The sequence below is a fragment of the Hemitrygon akajei genome, chromosome 12, assembly GCF_048418815.1.
Source record: "Hemitrygon akajei chromosome 12, sHemAka1.3, whole genome shotgun sequence".
Lineage (NCBI taxonomy): Eukaryota > Metazoa > Chordata > Chondrichthyes > Myliobatiformes > Dasyatidae > Hemitrygon > Hemitrygon akajei.
Genome location: NC_133135.1, coordinates 91330154 through 91351255, shown reverse-complemented (window position 1 = coordinate 91351255; position 21102 = coordinate 91330154). Strand labels below are relative to the sequence as shown.

The following is a 21102-nucleotide window of genomic DNA, read 5'->3' as shown; positions in this document are numbered from 1 at the left end:
TATTCATCCCCATGGGGAAATTCAACTTTTTTCCAATGTCCCATACACTTATTGTAGCAAAACTAATTACATACAATACTTAACTCAGTAAAAATATGATATGCATCTAAAATCACCCTCTCAAAAAGCATTAATAAATAGCTTTTAAAAAGTTCTTAAGTAGTTTACTTAAATACATTGAGTCCTAACCCCGGCACTTTAACATATCTTACTCCTGGCGGTTGAATTGTAAAGCCGAATGGCATTGGGGAGTATTGATCTCTTCATCCTGTCTGAGGAGCATTGCATCGATAGCAACCTGTCGCTGAAACTGCTTCTCTGTCTCTGGATGGTGCTATGTAGAGGATGTTCAGGGTTTTCCATAATTGACCGTAGCCTACTCAGCGCCCTTCGCTCTGCTACCGATGTTATACTCTCCAGTACTTTGCCCATGACAGAGCCCGCCTTCCTTACCAGCTTATTAAGACGTGAGGCATCCCTCTTCTTAATGCTGCCTCCCCAACACGCCACCACAAAGAAGAGGGCGCTCTCCACAACTGACCTATAGAACATCTTCAGCATCTCACTACAGACATTGAATGACATTTCAGCCTAAAACATCAACTTTACTCTTCTCCACAGATGCTGCCTGGCCTGGTGAGCTCCTCCAGCACTGTGTGTGTTGGTAGGTATCCTGTCCTCACCTACCTCAGTATCCAACACATCACTCTCCGTAACCTCCAATGGGATTTCACTGCCAGGTACACTTTCTACAGTGTGTCTCCCTCTCCACAGATCTCCCTGCTGAAAATTATCACTGCAAGTGGGACAAGTGCTATACCAACACCTGTTACCTCACCACCATTCATGACCCTAAGGACTCTTTCCAGGTGAGGCAGCACTTCATTCGAGAGCCTTTTCTGGTCATTTATAGTATCCATTGAACACCCCCCCCCCCCCCACAAATACAGACTGAGGAACCATTTCACTGAGCAGCTTCACCGTTTTGCCACAATAGTCGGGCTCTCCAAGTGACCACCCATTTCAATTTGACTTGCCCTTCCCACAGTGCCACATCAGCTTATGGCCTCCTCTACTGCCGTAATGAGGCAAAGCACAGGTTGGAGGAGCAACACATCATATTCTATCCAGGTTGACTCAAATCTAAAGGCATGAATATAAACTTCTCTAACTTCAGATAGCATCTAGAGTTTAAAATAAATTTATTCCCAAAGTACATCTATGTCACAATATACAATCCTGAGATTCATTTTCTTCTGGACAATTACAGTAAATACAAGAAACACAAGATAATCAATGAAAGACTACACCAAACAAGATAGGCAAAAACCAATGTGCATAAGAATTGTGCAAAAATAAACAATAAGTGATGAACATGAGATGAAGAGTCCTTGAAAGTGAGTCCAGTCAGTGAGAACATTTCAGTGATGGATTGAGTGAAATGATCTCCTGGCTCAAGAGCCTGATGGTTGAGGGGTAATAACTGTTCTTGAACCTGGTGCTGAGAGTCCTGAGGCCACTTTACAACCTTCTTGATGGCAATAGCAAGACCTGGGTGATGGGGTCCCCGGGGAGGGATGCTGCTTTCCTGCAACAGCACTCCATGTAAATCTGCTCAATGATGAGGAGGGCTTTACCCGTGACAGACTGGGCCACATCCACTGCTTTTTCCCTGATTTTTCACACCAGGCCAAGTTGCAACCAGTCAATATATTCTCCACCAAACATCTATAGCGGTTTGTCAAAATTTTAGACAACATATCAAATCTTCACAGACTTATAAGTAGAGGTGCTGCCCTCTACACCCCTATTTCCTCCCCACCCCACCTGTTTTCCCTTATTCTGGTGACCCCCCTACCACTTCTCTTCTCCACACCTCATGATCTGCCTTTCACCTCTCTCAGGTTTTCCACCTCCTTTCTATTCTGTAGTCCACTGTCATGCACTATCTTATGACTTCTTCAGGCCTTCACCTCTTCCAGCTTCGCAGGAACTCCTTTTCATCCTTACTCACTACTCTCACTCCTCCCCTTCCCCCACTTCCTTATTCTGTCCTCTACCTTCCCAATCCTGTTAAGGGGTCTCAGTCCGAAACTTCGACCATTTATTTCCCTTCATAGTTGTTGCCTGAATGCGCAGGTTGTGTGTGTTTGTGTGTATAAACGAAGTTACTGAAGTATTTTTAAAACCAGATTCCAGTATCTGCAGTTTCCTATGTCTCAAATAGATGTTAGAATATAAAGGAAAACAGAACAAACTAACGCCTTAATTAAGGATATCGAACCAAGCCAGGAGACCAGACTGAGGAACAATATTCTGGATGTGGTCCCATGCGGGCCCCGTATAATCGGAAGAACAGCTCCATACTGAAAACCCCTTTCGGTTTATCAGAGAAGGGTGGCATGAAGTGGAATGTGGGGTGGGGAATGTTGGGGAGGGGGTCAGAGGAGACCGCCCTTCTCCCACGAAAACACAACCTCCACCGTCCCACAATGGCAGCGCCCAGCCTCCGGACCCGCGATGCCGCAGCCGGCCCTCCCTCCCGGAGACCGCGGACTCACATGGTGTAGTCCTCCCTCCGCTGGATGCGATATCGCCGGAGCACCTTCAGCTCCTTTAGATTCCCGTCCACCTCCCAGGAGATGAAGTCCACCTTCTTCAGCAGCTTCTGCTCGTGGAATTTCAACTTGCGCACCATGATTGCGGTCCTTAGCACTTCACGCGGAACGGCCTCCGCACTGCCTGTTCAAACCTGAACGAGAACGGATAGGGCGGTTTCTGGAGTCGTCCGCGCTGTGCCTGCATCGAGAGGGGGCAACAAATGAGAATCAAATTCAGGTTTATTATCAGCGGCATGTGTCGTGAAAGGTGTTAACAGCAGCAGCAGTTCAATGCAGTGTATGATAATATAGAAAGAAAGTAAATAAAAGTAAATAAGCATATATGTATATTAAATCGATTAAAATAGTGCAAAAACAGAAATAATAAGTATTTTAAAAGTGAGGTGGTGTTCATGGTTTCAATATCCATTTAGGAATTGTATGGCAGAGGGGAAGAAGCTGTTCCTGAATCACAGAGTGTGTGCCTTCAGGCTTCTGTACCTCCTTCCTGGCGGTCATAATGAGAAGAGGCATGATGGGGGTCCTTAATAATGGATGTCGCCTTCCTGAGGCACGGCTGCGTGACGATGTCGTGGATACTGTACTTTGTGGTGAATTAAATGCAACACGAGCCGCGTGGTTGCCTCTCAGTCGTCAAAACTAAAACAGTTAAGTGAATGTTTTTTTAAACAGACAAAACGAACTTAAAGAATCGAAAATGAAAGGAAACTACTGTGACGAATGCATTGGCGCTGCTTTCTGCACGTATGCAGAGCTCGTCATTGTATCAATTTCGACACCAGCTTTCATTCCATCCTCAAATTCACTTGGTCCGTCTCCGACACCTCTCTCCCTTTTCTTGATCTCAGTGTCTTCATCTCCGGAATATATTTTCTATCGACATCTTTCACAAGCCGACTGACAACCCAGGTGACCGTGACGACACTTCTGAAATACGAGAAATTTTGCAGATGCTGGAAATCTTGAGCAGCGCACATAAAATGCTGGAGGAACTCAACAAGTCTGTCGACCTTCATGGACTGGGATAGACAGTCGACGTTTCAGGTCAAGGCCTTTCATCAGGGCTGGAAAGTTGTTTCTTCTCCTCCACGGACACTGCCTGACTTGCTGAGTTTCTCCAGCATTTTGTGTAGATTGACTACACTTCTACCCATCTATAACAGCAACTTCAAGGATGCTACTCCCTTCTCTTAGTTTCTCCATCTCATCATTCAGAATTAGAATTGGGTTTCTTATCACTGACCTATATTGTGAAATTGCATCAGCAGTGATATAGTGCAACACATTTAAAAGCTATCGGGTACTATAGGAAAAAAGAGCAAAATAGTGGGTTCATCAGTTGATGGACCGTTCAGAAACCTAATGGCAGAGAGGAAGAAGCTGTTTCTAAAACGTTGAGTACATGTTCTGAGGCTCCTGTATCTCTCACCTCATGGTAGTAATGAGAAGAGGACATGTCTTGGATGGTGAGGGTCCTTAACGGTATGTCCAACCTTCTTGGGGCACTATCTTTTGAATATCTCCTTGATTGTGGTGAGGCTTGTGCCAATAATGGAGGCTGCTAAGTCCACAATCCTCTGCAGCCTTTTTGGTTGTGTTCATTGCCGTCACAAACCAGGCAGTGATGCAGCCAATCAGAATGATTTCCACAGTACATCTGCAGAAATTTGCTAGAGTCTTTAGTGACATATCAAATATCCCAAAATCCTAATGAAGTATAGCTAGTGGTGTGGTTTCTTCACTTCTTCCATTTAAAAAAAAGAAATAATTTCTTAATTCACAATCACCAACATTGAGTTGCCATTTCACTTTAAGATACTGGTCTGGTGTGACAATGTTGTTACATAAAGATTTTTACTGCGTTTTGTGTTTTGATTTGCAGTTCAACAGAAGTTGTGTTATGAGTTTCATTAATCATAAAACATTTCACTTTGTTTTATATGTGAAAACCTACTTTGCTGATGCCAATGCACTAGGACAATTCCAGACATGTTGAACATGTCAGCCAATGCAGTCGCTTTGAAACTGCCAGAGTTTTGGGGGCAAAATGTCATTGTTTGGTTTGTACAAGCTGAGGCCCAGTTCACTCGCAAGAAATCTCAAAGGACGGCACCAAATTCCACCATGTGGTAGCATTGCTCAGCAATTCACAGCTGTGAGAGAGCTGAGTCTGCCTGAACATGATAAATACTGATTGCTGAAAACTCACCTTTTACAGACTTTTGGACTATCAGAGACTGAGCACGCCAAACACTTCCGCTCCTTAACTGGAATTGGTGATAAATTAGTCCCTTCAGAGCTAATGGACCACATTATGTCTCTCCTGGGAAATCAGCATCTTTGTTTTACTTTTAAAGAACTCTTTTTTCTTTAAATGCCTGATCAAGTTTGCATAGCCTTTGCTAATTCACCTGTGAAGGACTAGAAACATAGAAAACCTGCAGCGCAATACAGGACCTTCGGCCCACAAAGCAGTGCCAAACACATCCTTACCTTAGAAATTACCTAGAGTTACCCATAGCCCTCTATTTTTCTGAGCTCCATGCACCTGTCCAGGAGTCCACAAGAAACGGCGTTGGATAGACTGTTGAGTCTGAAGGCTGATAAGTCCCTAGGACCTGATGGTCTGCATCCCAGGGTACATAAAGAGGTGGATCTAGAAATCGTGGACACATTGGTAATCATTTAACAATGTTCTATAGATTCAGGAACAGTTCCTGCTGATTGGAGGGTGGCTAATGTTGTCCCACTTTTCAAGAAAGGAGGGAGAGAGAAAACAGGGAATTATAGACCGGTTAGCCTGACGTCAGTGGTGGGAAAGATGCTGGAGTCAATTATAAAAGAGGAACTTACGACACATTTGGATAGCAGTAGAAGGATCAGTCCGAGTCAGCATGGATTTATGAAGGGAAAGTCATGCTTGACTAATCTTCTGGAGTTTTTTGAGGATGTAACTATGAAATTGGACAAGGGAGAGCCACTGGATGTAGTGTACCTGGACTTCCAGAAAGCTTTTGATAAAGTCCCACATAGGAGATTAGTGGGCAAAATTTGGGCACATGGTATTGGGGGCAGAGTACTGACATGGATTGAAAATTGGCTGGCTGACAGGAAACAAATGGGTCCCTTTCGGAATGGCAGGCTGTAACCAGTGGGGTACCACAAGGTTCGGTGCTGGGACCGCAGCTGTTTACAATATACATTAATGATTTAGATGAAGGGATTAAAAGTAACATTAGCAAATTTGCTGATGACACAAAGCTAGGTGGCAGTGTGAAATGTCAGGAGGATGTTATGAGAATGCAGGGTGACTTGGACAGGTTGGGTGAGTGGGCAAATGTATGGCAGATACAGTTTAATGTGGATAAATGTGAGGTTATCCACTTTGGTGGCAAGAACAGGAAGGCAGATTACTATCTAAATGGAGTCAAGTTAGGAAAAGGGGAAGTACAACGAGATCAGGTGTTCTTGTACATCAGTCAATGAAAGCAAGCATGCAGGTACAGCAGGCAGTGAAGAAAGCTAATGGCATGCTGGCTTTTATAACAAGAGGAATTTAGTATAGGAGTAAAGAGGTCCTTCTGCAGCTGTACAGGGCCCTGGTGAGACCCCACCTGGAGTATTGTGTGCATTTTTGGTCTCCAAATTTGAGGAAGGACATTCTTGCTATTGAGGGAGTGCAGCGTAGGTTCACAAGGTTAATTCCCGGAATGGCGGGACTGTCATATGTTGAAAGATTGGAGCGACTGGGCTTGTATGCACTGGAATTTAGAAGGATGAGAGGGGATCTGATTGAAACATATAAGATTATTAAGGGATTGGACACGCTGGAGGCAGGAAACATGTTCCCGCTGATGGGTGAGTCCAGAACTAGAGGCCACAGTTTAAGAATAAGGGGTAGGCCATTTAGAACAGAGATGTGGAAAAACTTTTTCACCCAGAGAGTGGTGGATATGTGGAATGCTCTGCCCCAGAAGGCAGTGGAGGCCAAGTGTCTGGATGCATTCAAGAGAGAGTTAGATAGAGCTGTTAAAGATAGCAGGGTCAAGGCATATGGGGAGAGGGCAGGAACGGGGTACTGATTGTGTATGATCAGCCATGATCACAGTGAATGGTGGTGCTGGCTAGAAGAGCCAAATGGCCTACTCCTGCACCTACTGTCTATTGTCTATTGTCTATCATAAATCTCCTCTGCACCCTTTCTATGGTTTCCACATCCTTCCTGTAGTGAGGCAACCAGAACTGAGCACAGTACTCCAAGTGGGGTCTGACCAGGGTCCTATATAGCTGCAACATTACCGCTCAGCACCGTATGCTTTCTTAACCACAGAGTCAACCTGCGCAGCAGCTTTGAGGAGCTTGCTAAATTGGCTGGTAGTCTACACTCATCGAGGCAGCAGTGCATCATTACTCCTCCTTTCCCTGCTCAATAAGCCAGTCAGCAAGGCCCCCAACATAAGGATGCCTGCAGCAAGGAAAAAGACAATGCTGGGTCTGTGGTTTTACCACACTCGCTTTGGTACTAAAGTGCCGACCACCTTGCAGCTCTGACAGCACCAGCGCAGCAAGACATCACAGGTCTGTGAACACCACGAGCTCCAGCTGCTAGGGTTCATTACAGACACCCTTTCAGGGCGACACTTCCTGCGTGACACGGGTGCTCAAGTGGGTGTGCTGCCAGCATCACCTATTGAGGAGGCAAAGAGAGATTTTACCTAGCTGGAGGCCACCAAGGACAGCAGGATCCAGACTTACAGGACACGACGGGTGACAACCTGGTTCAGTGGGCAACGTTACAGATGGGATTTCGTCCTCACTAAAGTGTTAGAACAGGTGCTGATTTCCTGTTAGTCAATCTTAAGAACTCCTGGTTTGTTGATGTCAAGGTCTTTGGGTCATTACCCTGCTCCTCCAGTAAGTTCCCCACAACAACTCTCTCTAGCGGATGCATCTCCGAATCTGAGTTTACTCGACTTCTGGGCGAATTCCCAAACCTCACCAAGCCCACATTCTCAATGACGTACACAAAACATTGGGTCGAGCACCACATTCCTACAAATGGCCCACCAGTCCATGCCCACATGCATAGACTGGACTAGAAAAGCTGGCAACTGCAAAGGCTGAGTTTGTCAACATGGAAAGACTTGGTCAAATATCCCCTGGGCTTCACACCTCCATATGGTCCCTAAGTCAAATGGTGGTTGCTGCCCAAATGGTGATTACCGATGCCTTAATGAGGACACCACCCATTATCGTTACCTGGCCCCACACATCTAAGACTTTTTGGAATGTTCTGCCAGAAAATGTATTTTCCCCAAAGTCGAACTAATTCAGGGCTAACATCAGGTGCCTGTGTGCTTGAAGGACATTCCCAAAATAGCTGTGATAACTCCATTTGGCCACTTTGAGTTTCTGCCGTTTGGGCTGAAAAAAACAGCACTGATTTTGCAGTAGCTGATGGACTCTGTATAAAAAGACTTTGTATTTAACTGGATGACATACTTGTAACCAGTGCATCCAAATTCCAGCACGACTCTCATCTTCGCACACTTTTCGTGCGCTTAAGCCAACACTGGTTGATTAGTAGCCCTGTCAATGCCATTTTGGGTTGTCAGCCACTGACTTTCTCAGCTATTGCATCTCCACAGAAAGTGCAAAAGCCCTCCCATCAAAAGTAGCCGCTATTATGGATTTCCCACCACCCTGCTCTCCTAAAAAGCTACAGGAATTTTTAGGTGGTAAACTTCTTCACCGCTTCATTCCACGAGCTGCTGAAGTTATGCCCCCCACCGTATAGTGTGCTTAAAGGCAATACCCCTTATCAAGTGCTTGACTGGTCAGCGGACATGACCAGGGCATTGAAGATACCAAATGAGCTCTTTCTAACTTGAACCTGCAGCGCACCTGCTCCCCACCCATGGCCATTACAACTGACAGCTCAGATGACGCTGTGGGTGCTGTGGATGAACAGCTGGTCGGAGTTGTGGCAGCTGCTCACCTTCTTCAGCCGGCAGCTCCATCCCCCCGAAAGGAAGTACAGCATGTCTGACGGTGAGCTTCTCAGTCTCTATCTGGCTGTCCCCCATTTTCGTCCTCTTCTAGAAGGACACCATTTTACAGCATTCATTGACCGCAAAACCCTCATGCACAGGATGGCCAAAATATCAGATGCTTATTCTGCATGGCAGCAACACCAGCGAGCCTATGTATCAGAGTTCACAGCTGACATATCAAAGGGAAAGGTAATGCTGTGGCCAATTGCCTCTCACAGCCGGCCGTTGAAGTCATACTCATGGGGTTGACTGCCGACCTGGCAGCAGACCGAGAGTACAGGCTTGCCGAACAGCGGTCAGGGGCTTGCAGCTGGCTGACACTATGATTAGGTAAGTTGGGGTTTCTCTGTTGTGCAATGTCTGAATCAGTCACCCTCGCCCCATCGCGCCTGCCAACAGGAGATGGACTGTTTTCAACTCCAGGCCAGAAGGACTCCCGGAAACTGGTTGCGCTAAAGTTTGTGTGGCACGGCATCAGAAAGGATGTACACGATTGGACTACAGCTTGTGTGGAGTGCCAGCGGATAAAATTTAACCGTCATGTTCAGGCGCCAGTGGCACCTTTTGATGACCCTGGGCAATGGTTTGACAGTTTTAATGTGGACCTTGTTCCTCTCCACCCTACCCTCCCCTGCAGTATCTTGCACCTTCTTACCCTAGTGGACAGAGGCTGGCCCTCCTTAGTCAACGACAGCCACAGATGAGGCTCGGGTGTTCATCAACACCTGGGTTGCTCGGTTTCGCACCCCATCTGATAGTTCCTCTAACCGCAGTCCCAAGTTCATTTCAGATGACTGGGTTGCAATGTTCCAGAACCTCTGCATAAGGCTACATCACACCACGATCTATTACCCACAGTCCAATGGCCTATGCGAGAGGTTTCACCACTCCTTAAAGGCTTCTCTGAGGGCTTTCCTGATGGATGAGTGTTGGCATGGTCATCTCCCATGGGTCCTGCTGGGGCTCAGAAGAGACGACCTGCAGTCGTCTGTGGCAGAGTTAGTATACAGGCAGCCTCTACGAGTGCCAGATGATTTCAGTCCTGACTCCATGACTGCCAGGTCGGCCTCTCAACAGCGTTCCACCCTCCTCAGTAAATTCGATTCCTTTGCACCTATTCCTATTCCCCATCATGGCGTACTGCACTCTTGGGTTCCTGTTGACCTACATTCCATCTCGTTTGTTTTGTCCGCCATGACGCACACCAACATCCCCTTTGGCCTCCTTACAATGGCCATTCTGCATTTTGAAATGGGGAGAAAAGACTTTTATCACAGAAAAGAAGGGTAAATCTGCATGTATTTTTGTAGATCGCCTTAAAGTGGCCCACCAAGATTTGAAGGATTCTGCTACCATGCCCCTGATGTCACAGCGTGACCATGAGTGAATCAACACACCTCTGGATGAGCTGCTGTTCCTCCACCCATGGAACACAAAACATGAGCCGAGCTCCAGACAGGTTCACAATGCCGGTTTTAGTGAATCCTGGAGGGGAGGGGCCTCTCTACGGGAATGTAATTGGGAGAAATGGATATAATTCACAACTACTGACATTGAGTTAGGGTTTCACTTTAAGATGTTGATCTGATGTGATGACATTATTACGTAAGGATTTTTTTGTGTTCAGGTTTTGCAGTTGAATAGAATCTGATACAGGTTTCATTAAACATAAAATGCCTCACTTTCTTTTATTTGGGAAAACCTACATGTTGACACCCTGGAGCTTGAAGCTACTCACCCTTCCCACTGCTGATCCCTCAGTGAACACTGGTGCGCTTTTTCCTGACTTTCCCTTCCTGAGGTCTACAGTCAATTCTTTGGTCTTAACTGATGCTGAGTGCAAGGTTGTTGTTGCGACAACACTCAACCAGCTGATCTACTGTATGCCTGCTCGTCACCATCTGAGATTTCACCAACAACATCTGTGTCATTAGCAAATTCATAGATGGCGTTTGAACTGTGCATTGCCACATAGTCATGAATGTAAAGACTGTCAGTGTGGACTGTCAGCTGGGAGCAGATACTATTTCCAATCCAGACCGAATATGGTCTTTTGATAAAGAAGTCAAAGATCCAGATGCAGAGGGAGGTACAGAGGACCAGGTTTTGAAGCTTGTTGATGAGTACTGAGGAGATAATGGTGATAAATGCAGAGCTGTAATCAATAATCAATAACAGCAACCTGACATAAGGTATAGCTGTTGTCCAGGTGGTCCAAGGCCGGGTGGAGAGTCAGTGAGATTGCATCCACTGTAGACCAATTGTGATGTTAGGCAAATTGTAGCGGGTAAGGGGCCCTTGCTCTGGTTGGAGTTAATTCTAGCCATGACCAAGATCACAAAGCAGCTCATCAAAGTGGAGGTGAGTGCTTCCTGGAGACAGTCGTTGAGGCAGCTCACTTTGGTCTTCTTGGCCACCTGAATGATCAATACCCTTTTGAACTTTCAACTACAGCAGTCTAGGTTAAAGGTTCCTGGCCAGATGGTTGCCAGAAGTTTTCAGTGCCCTGCCCGGTCAGTACACATTGAGGTGTGATGCCTTGCAAGGATTCTCCCTCTTGAAAGATGTTCTGACATTGGCCTCCAAGACAGAATTCACAGAGTCACCAGATGTGTTAGGGAGCCTCAATTCTCATGATGAAGCTTTCCATTCCAGGACATCTGAGATAGTCCCTTTTTCTGAAAATAGCGTTGTTTGTTGTATTTGATGCTCAGTGTGTGGTCTCTTCAACATTTGGTGAGACCTGACACTCACTGGGGGAATCTCTTCGTCAAGCACCTTCACTCTACTTGACAGCCAGGACATCCCGGTGACCAGCGATTTCAATTTAAACTTCAATTTCCCAAGGACGTGTCTGTCCTTGGCCTCCTCTACTGCCACATAGAGGCCAGATGCAGACTGGGGGAGCAAATCTGAATATTTTATCTTGGTAGCCTCCAACCTGACATTAATTTCTCGAACTTCCAGTAACCACTTTTCTCTGTTCCTCCCACCCCCTCCTTTATGTTTTCCCTTCTCCCTCCTGCCTCCTTATCCCTTCACTATCCCTTCTCCTGCCCTCACAACCTGCCCATCACTTATAACTTTGATTCTGCACCTCCTTGCCTTTATTTCATGGTGCACTATCCTCTCCTATCAGATTCCTTCTTCTTCAGCCCTTTGCCTCTTCCATCTATCACCTCCTGGCTTCTCACATCATTCCATTTTGCACCCTGACCCACCTTCCTCTTGACAGGTCAATCCTCTCACTGGGATTCTCCTGTCAAGTTCTTGTTCGAGTTTAATTGTAATTCAACCATACATGAATATCCATGAGTACAGCCAAATGAAACAGTGTTACTCAGGGGCCAAAGTGCAAAATGCAATGTCAATGGTCATACAGAGAACAAGACACATATAGCACATATAAAATAGCAAGCACGTGTAAGATAGCAGTAAAATACAGTCACACAAAAAATATATATAGTCCAAGTCCCTGGGTCCATGAATGTTGCAGCAGTCTGTAGTCAAACACAATACAGCTTGTCTTCTGCTGAGCAGACACTGGAGGGGCAGCACTGACTCCAGCATGGACACTGAGCCACACTACATCAGCGCTCTGGTGAAGTGCCCAACGTTGATGCCTCTCCCTAGGTGGCTGCAAACAGGCGACACCACAACTTAAGGCATAGTCCTTGTTACAACCGAGGCCACGTAGCTCCCACCTCCATCTGCTCCTGTCATTCACCAATAAACCAATGAATTGGACTTGCAGCATTTCACACCACCAATGTCCAACAGGGTCTTGCAATCACAAGATAAACGACTAAAATGCTCGCTCGCTGTATGCACCTTCATGCACATATGCCTCTCTGTCACAAGCTGCAAACATGGTCTGCAACAAGTCCAGCTACTTAAGATTCTCCGCCAATGCACAATTTATTGAATGGGCAGACCTCAGTAGTTTACATTTTTAATGTCCAGCAGGGTCTTACAATTGAAAGACCTACATTTACAGAAAGAGAATAACACCTTTGGTCGATCCTGTGAAAGCCGCTACCCGCAAGCACAGTCCCATCTTTTTTTTTTGCCACAATATGTTTATTTGCATTTTAATACCATGAAATACAGCTTTTACCTTCCTATACTTTCTTATATTATTCAGAAATACAGAAGTTGCTGTATTCACAACAAACAACACACACACAAAAAAACACAAAAAAATGCTTCTCCTATTTCAACAGTGGTAATCTATATATTAAAAATGTGTAAAATTTAACAGGCATTTATAATACAATTCAAAAATTGATAAATTATATAAATTGTCTACAAATTTGAAAGCTGCATTGTCTACAGAAGGTAATACTCTTTTAACCTTCTGTTAAGTCCAAATCCTTAACATAGTTAATGAAGGGTCTCCATATATTCTCAAATATCTGCTGATTAGACCTTAATATATAGGTTATCCTTTCCAGTGGGAGGCTTGATAACATCTGCCTTATCCATTGAGTAATGCTTGGTCTATGAGTACTTTCCCATAACTGTGCAATACATTTTTTAGCATGAAGTAAGCTGAGATCTATAAATGCTTGTTCATTTTTACTGTAACTGTGTTTCTCTAGGTACAAACCCAACAGAAAGAGTTGAGGGTCCAGTGAAACTTGTTTTGAAATAATTTTCTCAATTATGGCTCATACCTCTTCCCAGAATGCTCCAATCTCTCTACATTGCCACATACAATGAAACAATGTACCTCTAGCTTCTGTACATTTTGTGCATATGTCTGATATGTTTTTGTTGTATCAGTTTAATTCCACTGGTGTGACATATGTCAACATTAACCATTTTTACTGTATCAATTTAAGCAAGTGTTTATTGACTTAGTATGAGCATTGGTACAAGCTGTTTTCCACTCTTCGTTCAAAATTTTAAGCTGCAAATTTTCCTCCCAAGTTTTCAATTTGTATTGTGAATTTTCAGACGAGCAAGATACCAGCAAATTATAAAATTCTGAAATGATACCCTTTCTCAAACTGTCCTTTATCATAATTATTTCCAAGTGTGAATGTAGTGGTCTGGTAAGCTACTTAGCTGGAGGTATTTGTAGAAATGAAAAGACATCATAATGTCTGAGTCTGCTAAATAAAGGTTTTGAATCATTTGAAGTCCCTTGGATTTCCATTCTTTAAATGTCGCATCTGCTCTTCCTGGGACAAAGAACTGATTGCCCCATATTGGACTATTTTGTGATAATACATATGATTCCTTTAGATATTTTTTACATCATACCATACCTTTATCACGTGCTTTACAATTGGATTTTTAGTTTGCTTCCATAATTTTTTAACTGTATCTGAGTATATGTATAAAGAAAGAGGTAATTTTAGACCATAAGATTCCATTTCTATCCAATGAGGAGAATCATCTGTTGAAAAATAGAACATAATAGTTCTCAGCTGTACAGCCCAATAATACCACATGACGTTTGGACATTTTAGACCCCCTCAATCAAATGGCAAATACAAGAAAGATAATCGAAGTCTTGCCCTCCTATTGTTCCATATAAATCTCAAAAATATCTTTTTGATTTTTGAGAACAGGTCTAAAGGTGGTGGCAAAGGAATATTTTGGAATAGATAGAGTAGCTTTGGTAGTATATTCATTTTTAGAATGTTGATTCTCCCAATTGTAGATATTGGTAGAGCCACCCATCTTTCAATTGACTTATTAATATCTATCATTAAAGGGTCATAATTAGCATTAACAGTATGTTCTGACCTAGGCAGAATCTCTACTCCCAAATACTTAAACTGTTGTACAACATTAAATTGGATTTCCTCCAAAATTGGATCCTTTCTTTCATTACAGTTGAGCAGTAATATAGAGGATTTAGTATTATTCGCTTTGTATCCTGAAATCTCACCAAATGATTTAATTAGCTGTAGCAAGGTTAGGATCAATTTATTTAAATTGGATATAAATAAAATTATATCATCAGCATACAAGGCAATTCTGTCCTGTTGTTATTCCACATAACTGCAGGTGTGAATGTATTGCTATTGCTAGAGGTTCAATTGTCATTGTAAATAATAAGGGCGAGAGTGGACAACCTTGTTGGCAACCTTTACTGATTGTTATTGGTTTTGAAATGTTTCTATTTGTCAAGATTTCTGCTGTAGAATTTTTGTATATTACCTGAACCCATTTTATGAAGTTATTTCCACACCCAAATCTTTCTAAGACTTTGAAAAGATAAGGCCATTCAACCCTATCAAAGGCCTTTTCGGCATCCAATGATGGAAGTGCTGTATCTGATGCTTCTTTGTTATTGTGGATAATATTCAATACCCTTCTTACATTATGGAAACCTTGCCATCCCATTATAAATCCATTTTGATCTCTACTTATGATATTAGGCAGTAAGTTTTATAGACGTTTTGCTAAAAGTTTACAGATTATCTTGAGATCTGAATTTAACAAACTAATGGGTCTCATGTTCTTACACCTGTTACCTGGTTTTGGCAGTAAGGTAATCAAAGCGTTATTCATAGAGGGTGGAAGACTACCATTCTGGAATGCCTCTAGAAACATTTCCAAAAGTGGAGTTAGCAGTTTATTCTTGAGTTTTTAAACAAATCAATTGGAATGCTATCTGGTCCTGTCCTTTTTCCTGATTTCAAATTATCAATGTCATGCCCAACTTTTTCTTTGTTGATGTCTAATTCCAGATCTTCTTTATATTCCTTTGAGATATGTGGTATAGGTAGCTCATCCAAAAACCTATTTAGGGATTGCAAATTGATTTCATTTTTTATATTATATAATTCTTCATAGTAGCCTCTAAAGGCATCATTAATTTCTGTGGGATCCACAACTTCGTGCCCGTTGGATATGATGGTTGTAATTGATGTCTTAGTTTCTAATTGTTTGATCTGCCATGCTAGTAATTTGCCTGATTTGTTGCCCTGTTCATAAAATGATTGCTTTAGCATAAGAAGACTAGAAGCAGCCCTAAATGCACACATCTTCTCATATTCAGCTTTCAAAACTAGTAATTCTTTTTCCAATTGTGGGTTTCTGTTTTCAAAGACTTTTTCCTGGAGAGTCTTTATTTTGTGTTCCAAATGTACTCTGTCCTCATGCACCTTTTTTGATTTTGAGCCTGTATAACTGATAATATGCCCTCTAAGAAAAGCTTTAAATGCCTCCAACTTTGTACATGCAGATGTTTGTGTAGTATTAATTTCAAAGAACTCATCTATCCATTTCCCTAAATATTTTACAAATTCTTCATCTTGTAACCATTTGTGTTGAAAGTGCCATCTAGAAGGATCTTTTGTCAGCTTTTTATCTACCGTAGATTCCGGATTTTAAGCCGCTACTTTTTTCCCACATTTTGAACAGCTTTGAACTTTGCGGCCTATAATCCAAAGCGGCTAATACATGGTTTTTTTTCATGCCGCCTCGTAAACATTTTGCCTCATAACAGTAGACCAATAAAATTGATGAGTAGTTCACAGAGGTCCAATGAAATTGTACGATAAATCAAGCGCACTTTCACAATTAAATTATTGTAAATCAGTCATTTGTACTCACCCTCATCAACATGGAAAACACTCGAAGCATTGTGCTGCCTTATGGCAGTTACTTAGTTTATAATATTTTCGCTTAGTAATTCATTTTCTAGTTAAAGTTAGAAGAGTTTTAACTACCGGTATATTTGTTTTCTGTACTACATCGCGGGATGCTATGACGTCACACCCGGTTTCGCGGTGTCTTGTGGGAAAATGCCGGTTTGCGATGAAACGGGACGGAGGGAGGGAGCGCATTACGCGAGCGGCTTTGGATCTGAGCGAACGCTGCTTTTAAGTTAAAGATGATCAATAACTTTTCCTGGTAGGCTGCAGTATATATATTTTTTACCAGTCGTTAGGAGATATTGGAATGTTGTTCAGTAAAGAAGTATACGCAACGTATTTAAAAGTAGCCGCGTTACGGGCACGGTTCGAAAAAAAGCATTTGCAATATGTATTTGTTTTTGTTACCATATGGATTTAATTAAAAGTTAAAAAAATCCTCACGTGTAATATCTTTCTGTGTAAATATCTCATATTACAACGTGGGACACCTGCGGCCGAAAATCCGGTGCGGCCTAAAATCCGGTGCGGCCTTTACAATTAAAAAATTGATTTTATTTCTAAAATTAGAGCCAGCGGCTTTTAATCAGGTGCGCTCTGTAGTCCGGAATCTACGGTATGTATTCTAGGCAAGATGGTGCATGATCTGAGATCACAATGTTGTCATAGTAGCAGTTCTGAATTTTGGTCCGTAATCCTGAGGAAATTAAGAAATAATCTATTCGAGAATACGTCTAGAATGTACTAGAGTAACAAGAGTAGGTTTTGATATTTGGTTTCAATTCTCTCCATATATCTATCCGATTTAATTCTTTGATAAAGTAATGAATAACTGTTCTACACCTGTTATGTGTTTGATTTATCCCTGTGGCCCTATCCATACTGGGGTTCAATGTGCAGTTAAAATCTCCTGCTATTATGTATTGCCCTGCAAATGTTAATAAATTAAGAAACAGGTCTTCAAAAAAACTAGGGTCATCTATATTGGGGCCATACAAGTTTACTAAGTTCCTCAGCAGATTGTTCATTTGCTTGAGATCCCAACACCTTCAGTCTGGGCATGCCTCCAGATAAAACTATTGATTTGATTTTTTATTTTGCAACAGAGGCAGCAGGATGTAAGATGTCTGCCAAAGCACTGGCCATTATATTTCAAAAGGCTAATTTGCCTTTCATTCCCATTTAACAAAGAGATGCCGTTTTCTTTTCACATTCTACCCCCATCCCCCCAACCACCATTGTCCTTTGTTCAAAAGCGGACTGGACTGTACAATCTTCCCAGTTTAAGTAAGATGGCAGCTTTTTCTAAGCACGTCCTGATGCAGGATTTCAACCCAAAACATCATCATTACCTTCCTGCTCTGCACAAGATGCTGTGTAACCTGCTGAATCCCTCCAGCAGATTGCATGTGCTAGAATCTTCATATTTCCCTCAGAAGTGGGAGGCCATTCAGCCCACTGTCTGTGCCATCTCATGAAGCAATCCCATTCCCCCACTAATTCCCTCCATTCTCCCCCCCACTATTCCCATCAACTGCCCACAGATCATCCTACTGACCTGCCTACATATAACACTTCATGTCAATTAACCTATCATCCTGAGCATCTTTGGGACGTGGGAAGAAACTGGACAAAACTCATGCAGTTGCAGAGAAAGTGTGTAAATTCCGCACAGTGCCAGAGTTGCGAGGGCTGTGAGGCAGCTCCTCAACAAGCTCTGGGATTCTGCCACCTGAAATTGCAAATGTGCTTCCATATTGCCTCTAAACAAAGTTTTTTGCATTATGATTGCAAAGATTGCAGAAACAGGCCCTCTAGCCTACCAGGCCCATGCCAATCTACTGGTTCACCTGCACATCCCATTTGCCTGCATTATGTCGATAATTTTTATCTCTTAATTATAGGAATTATATCTGATTTCACCACCTCTCCTGGCAGCACATAACAAATATCAGTCACTCTCTTTAATAAATCCCTCTGTATCTAAATTTCACTGTCCTGATAAAAAGCCTTGGTCTGAATACTGCTTATTCCTCTCCATAGTTGCTGCATGACCGGCTGAATTTCTCAGGCACTTTGTGTGTGTACTGTAAACTTATGCCCTCTTGCTTTTGGAGGAACATTTTGATTAACTCTCTTATGCCTCTTGTAATTTTATGTACCTCTCAGGATGTCCGGAAAACAAGCCCAGCCTATCCAACCTTTTCCCAGGACTAAAGTCCTTGAATCCGGGCAGCATCCTGATGAATCACTTCTGTTAAATTTCCTTTAGCTTTGATCATTTTCAGGAAATCAGCAGAAACTGCAGGGTTATGGAAATGGAAACCAACCTCCTCTCAACAGTCTGTCAATATTTCTCACTGCCTCAGTAAAGCAGTCCACATAATCAAAGACCTTCACACCCTGACGTCCTCTCTTATTCCCTCTCACAGAAGAAACAAAAGCTTGAAAGTATTTACTGCTAGGTTCAAGCATAGTTTCACTCCAGCTGTGATGAGAATATTAAACAATTCCCTTGTACAATAAAATGGATGCTTGACCTCATGATCTACCTCATTATGATCTTGTACTTTAATCATTTATCTGAACTGTAGTTTCTCTGTAGTTGCTACACTGTATTCTACATTGTTATTGTTTGACCTTGTTCTACCTCAATGCATTGTGTAATTATCTGATCTGTATGAACAATATGCAAGACAGGATTCTCACTGTATCTTGGTACATGTGACAATAATAAACCAATACCAGTTGGTTCCCAAATTCTCTCTCCATCTCATTTCTTATAGGATGTCTTCCAGCCAGAGAGCATCATCCAGCTTGTCCTAGCTCTTCAGGCCCCACTCTTACTCAAATAAGAGAGTAAGAAAAAGCTAGATACTTGGTTGGTAAATTGATGGAGAAGATCCTGAGAGGCAGGATTTATGAACATTTGGAGAGGCATAATATGATTAGGAATAGTCAGCATGGCTTTGTCAAGGGCAGGTCGTGCCTTATGAGCCTGATTGAAGTTTTTAAGGATGTGACTAAACACATTGATGAAGGAGGAGCAGTAGATGTAGTGTATGAGGATTCCAGCAAGGCATTTGATAAGGTACCCCATGCAAGGCTTATTGAGAAAATAAGGAGGCATGGGATCCAGAACTGGCTTGCCCACAGAAGGTAAAGAGTGGGTGTGGACAGGTCATATTCTGCATGGAGGTCGGAGACCAGTGGTGTGCCTCAGGGACCCCTACTCTTTGTGATTTTTATAAATGATCTGGATGAGGAAGTGGAGGGATGGGTTAGTAAATTTGCTGATGACACAAAGGTTGGGGGTGTTGTGGATAGTGTGGGGGCTGTCAGAGGTTTCAGCAGGACATTGATAGGAAACAAAACTGGGCTGAGAAGTGGCAGATGGAGTTCAACCCAGATATGTGTGAGGTGGTTCATTTTGGTAGGTCAAATATGATGGCAGAATATGGCATTAATGGTAAGACTCTTGGCAGTGTGGAGGATCAGAGGGATCTTGGGGTCCGAGTCAATAGGACACTCAAAGCTGCGGTTGACTCTGTGGTTAAGAAGGCATACGGAGCATTGGCCTTCATCAATAGTGGGATTGAATTTAAGAGCCAAGAGGTAATATTGCAGCTATATAGGACCCTGGTCAGACCCCACTTCGTGTATTGTGCTCAGTTCTGGTCGCCTCACTACAGGAAGGATGTGGAAGCTATAGAAAGGGTGCAGAGGAGATTTACATGGATGTTGCCTGGATTGGGGAGCATGCCTTATGAGAATAGGTTGAGTGAACTCGGCCTTTTCTCCTTGGAGCGACAGAGGATGAGAGGTGACCTGATGGAGATGTACAAAATAATGAGAGGCATTGATCATGAAGATGGCCAGAGGCTTTTTCCCAGGGCTGAAATGGCTAGCATGAGAGGGCATAGTTTTAAGGTGCTTGGAAGTAGATACAGAGGAGATGTCAGGGGTAAGTTTTTTACACAGAGAGTGGTGAGTGCATGGAATGGGCTGCCGCCGGTGACGGTGGAGGTGAAAACGATAGGGTCTTTTAAGAGACTCCTGGATGGATAAATGGAGCTTAGAAAAATAGAGGGCTATGGGCAACCCTAGGTAGTTCTAAGGTAAGGACATGTTCAGCACAGCTTTGTGGGCCGAAGGGCCTGTATTGTGCTGTAGGCTTTCAGTGTTTCTAAGTGAAGTGTTTTGATTTCTCCTTAGCTTCCGTAGCTTCTGAAAATGATGATGTTGGAAATAAATGTTAGAAATTGTTGTGAAATGTTTTGTGGCAACAGTATATTGCAATACATCATAAAAACATATATATAACAATAAGATATATACTATATAAAATAAGTAGTGCAAAAAGAAAACAAAAATATTTTTAAATAGTGAGATTGTGAGGTAGAGTTCATTGTCCACTTAGAAATTTCATGGTGGAACGGAATAATCTGTTCTTAAAATGTTGAGTGTGTGTCTTCAGGTATGTCTACCAGATCTGATAGATAGTCATAACTTGAAGCTTGAAGCTGTCCACATTTTTCATTGCTGATCCCTCAAAGAGGACTGGTGTGTGTTCCCTCAACATTCCACAATCAATTCCTTGGTCTTACTGCCATTGATTTCAAGGTTGTTTTTTGAACTCCACTCAAACAGCTGATCTGTTTCACTGCTGTATGCCTCCTCGATACCATCTGAAATTCTGCGAACAGGTGCTGCCCGAACTGCTGTTCCCTGTATTGCTTCTTTATTCCAGATTTCCAACATCTACGTATCATAGTTTTTAAAAATTTCTTTCCACTGTTCCTAATGTTCTTG

At 42.9% G+C, this 21102-nt stretch overlaps 1 protein-coding gene across 1 annotated transcript in view; it reads right to left on the bottom strand.

Annotated features, from left to right (window-relative positions):
* imp3 (IMP U3 small nucleolar ribonucleoprotein 3) overlaps positions 1-2771 on the bottom strand; it is a 225590-nt gene extending 222819 nt beyond the window's left edge. Inside the window, exon 1 of the mRNA XM_073063684.1 lies at positions 2562-2771. Coding sequence (XP_072919785.1) covers positions 2562-2698 — 137 coding nt within the window. The 5' untranslated portion in view covers positions 2699-2771. The remainder of the gene's footprint in view (positions 1-2561) is intronic.
* Between the last annotated feature and the right edge of the window lie 18331 nt (positions 2772-21102).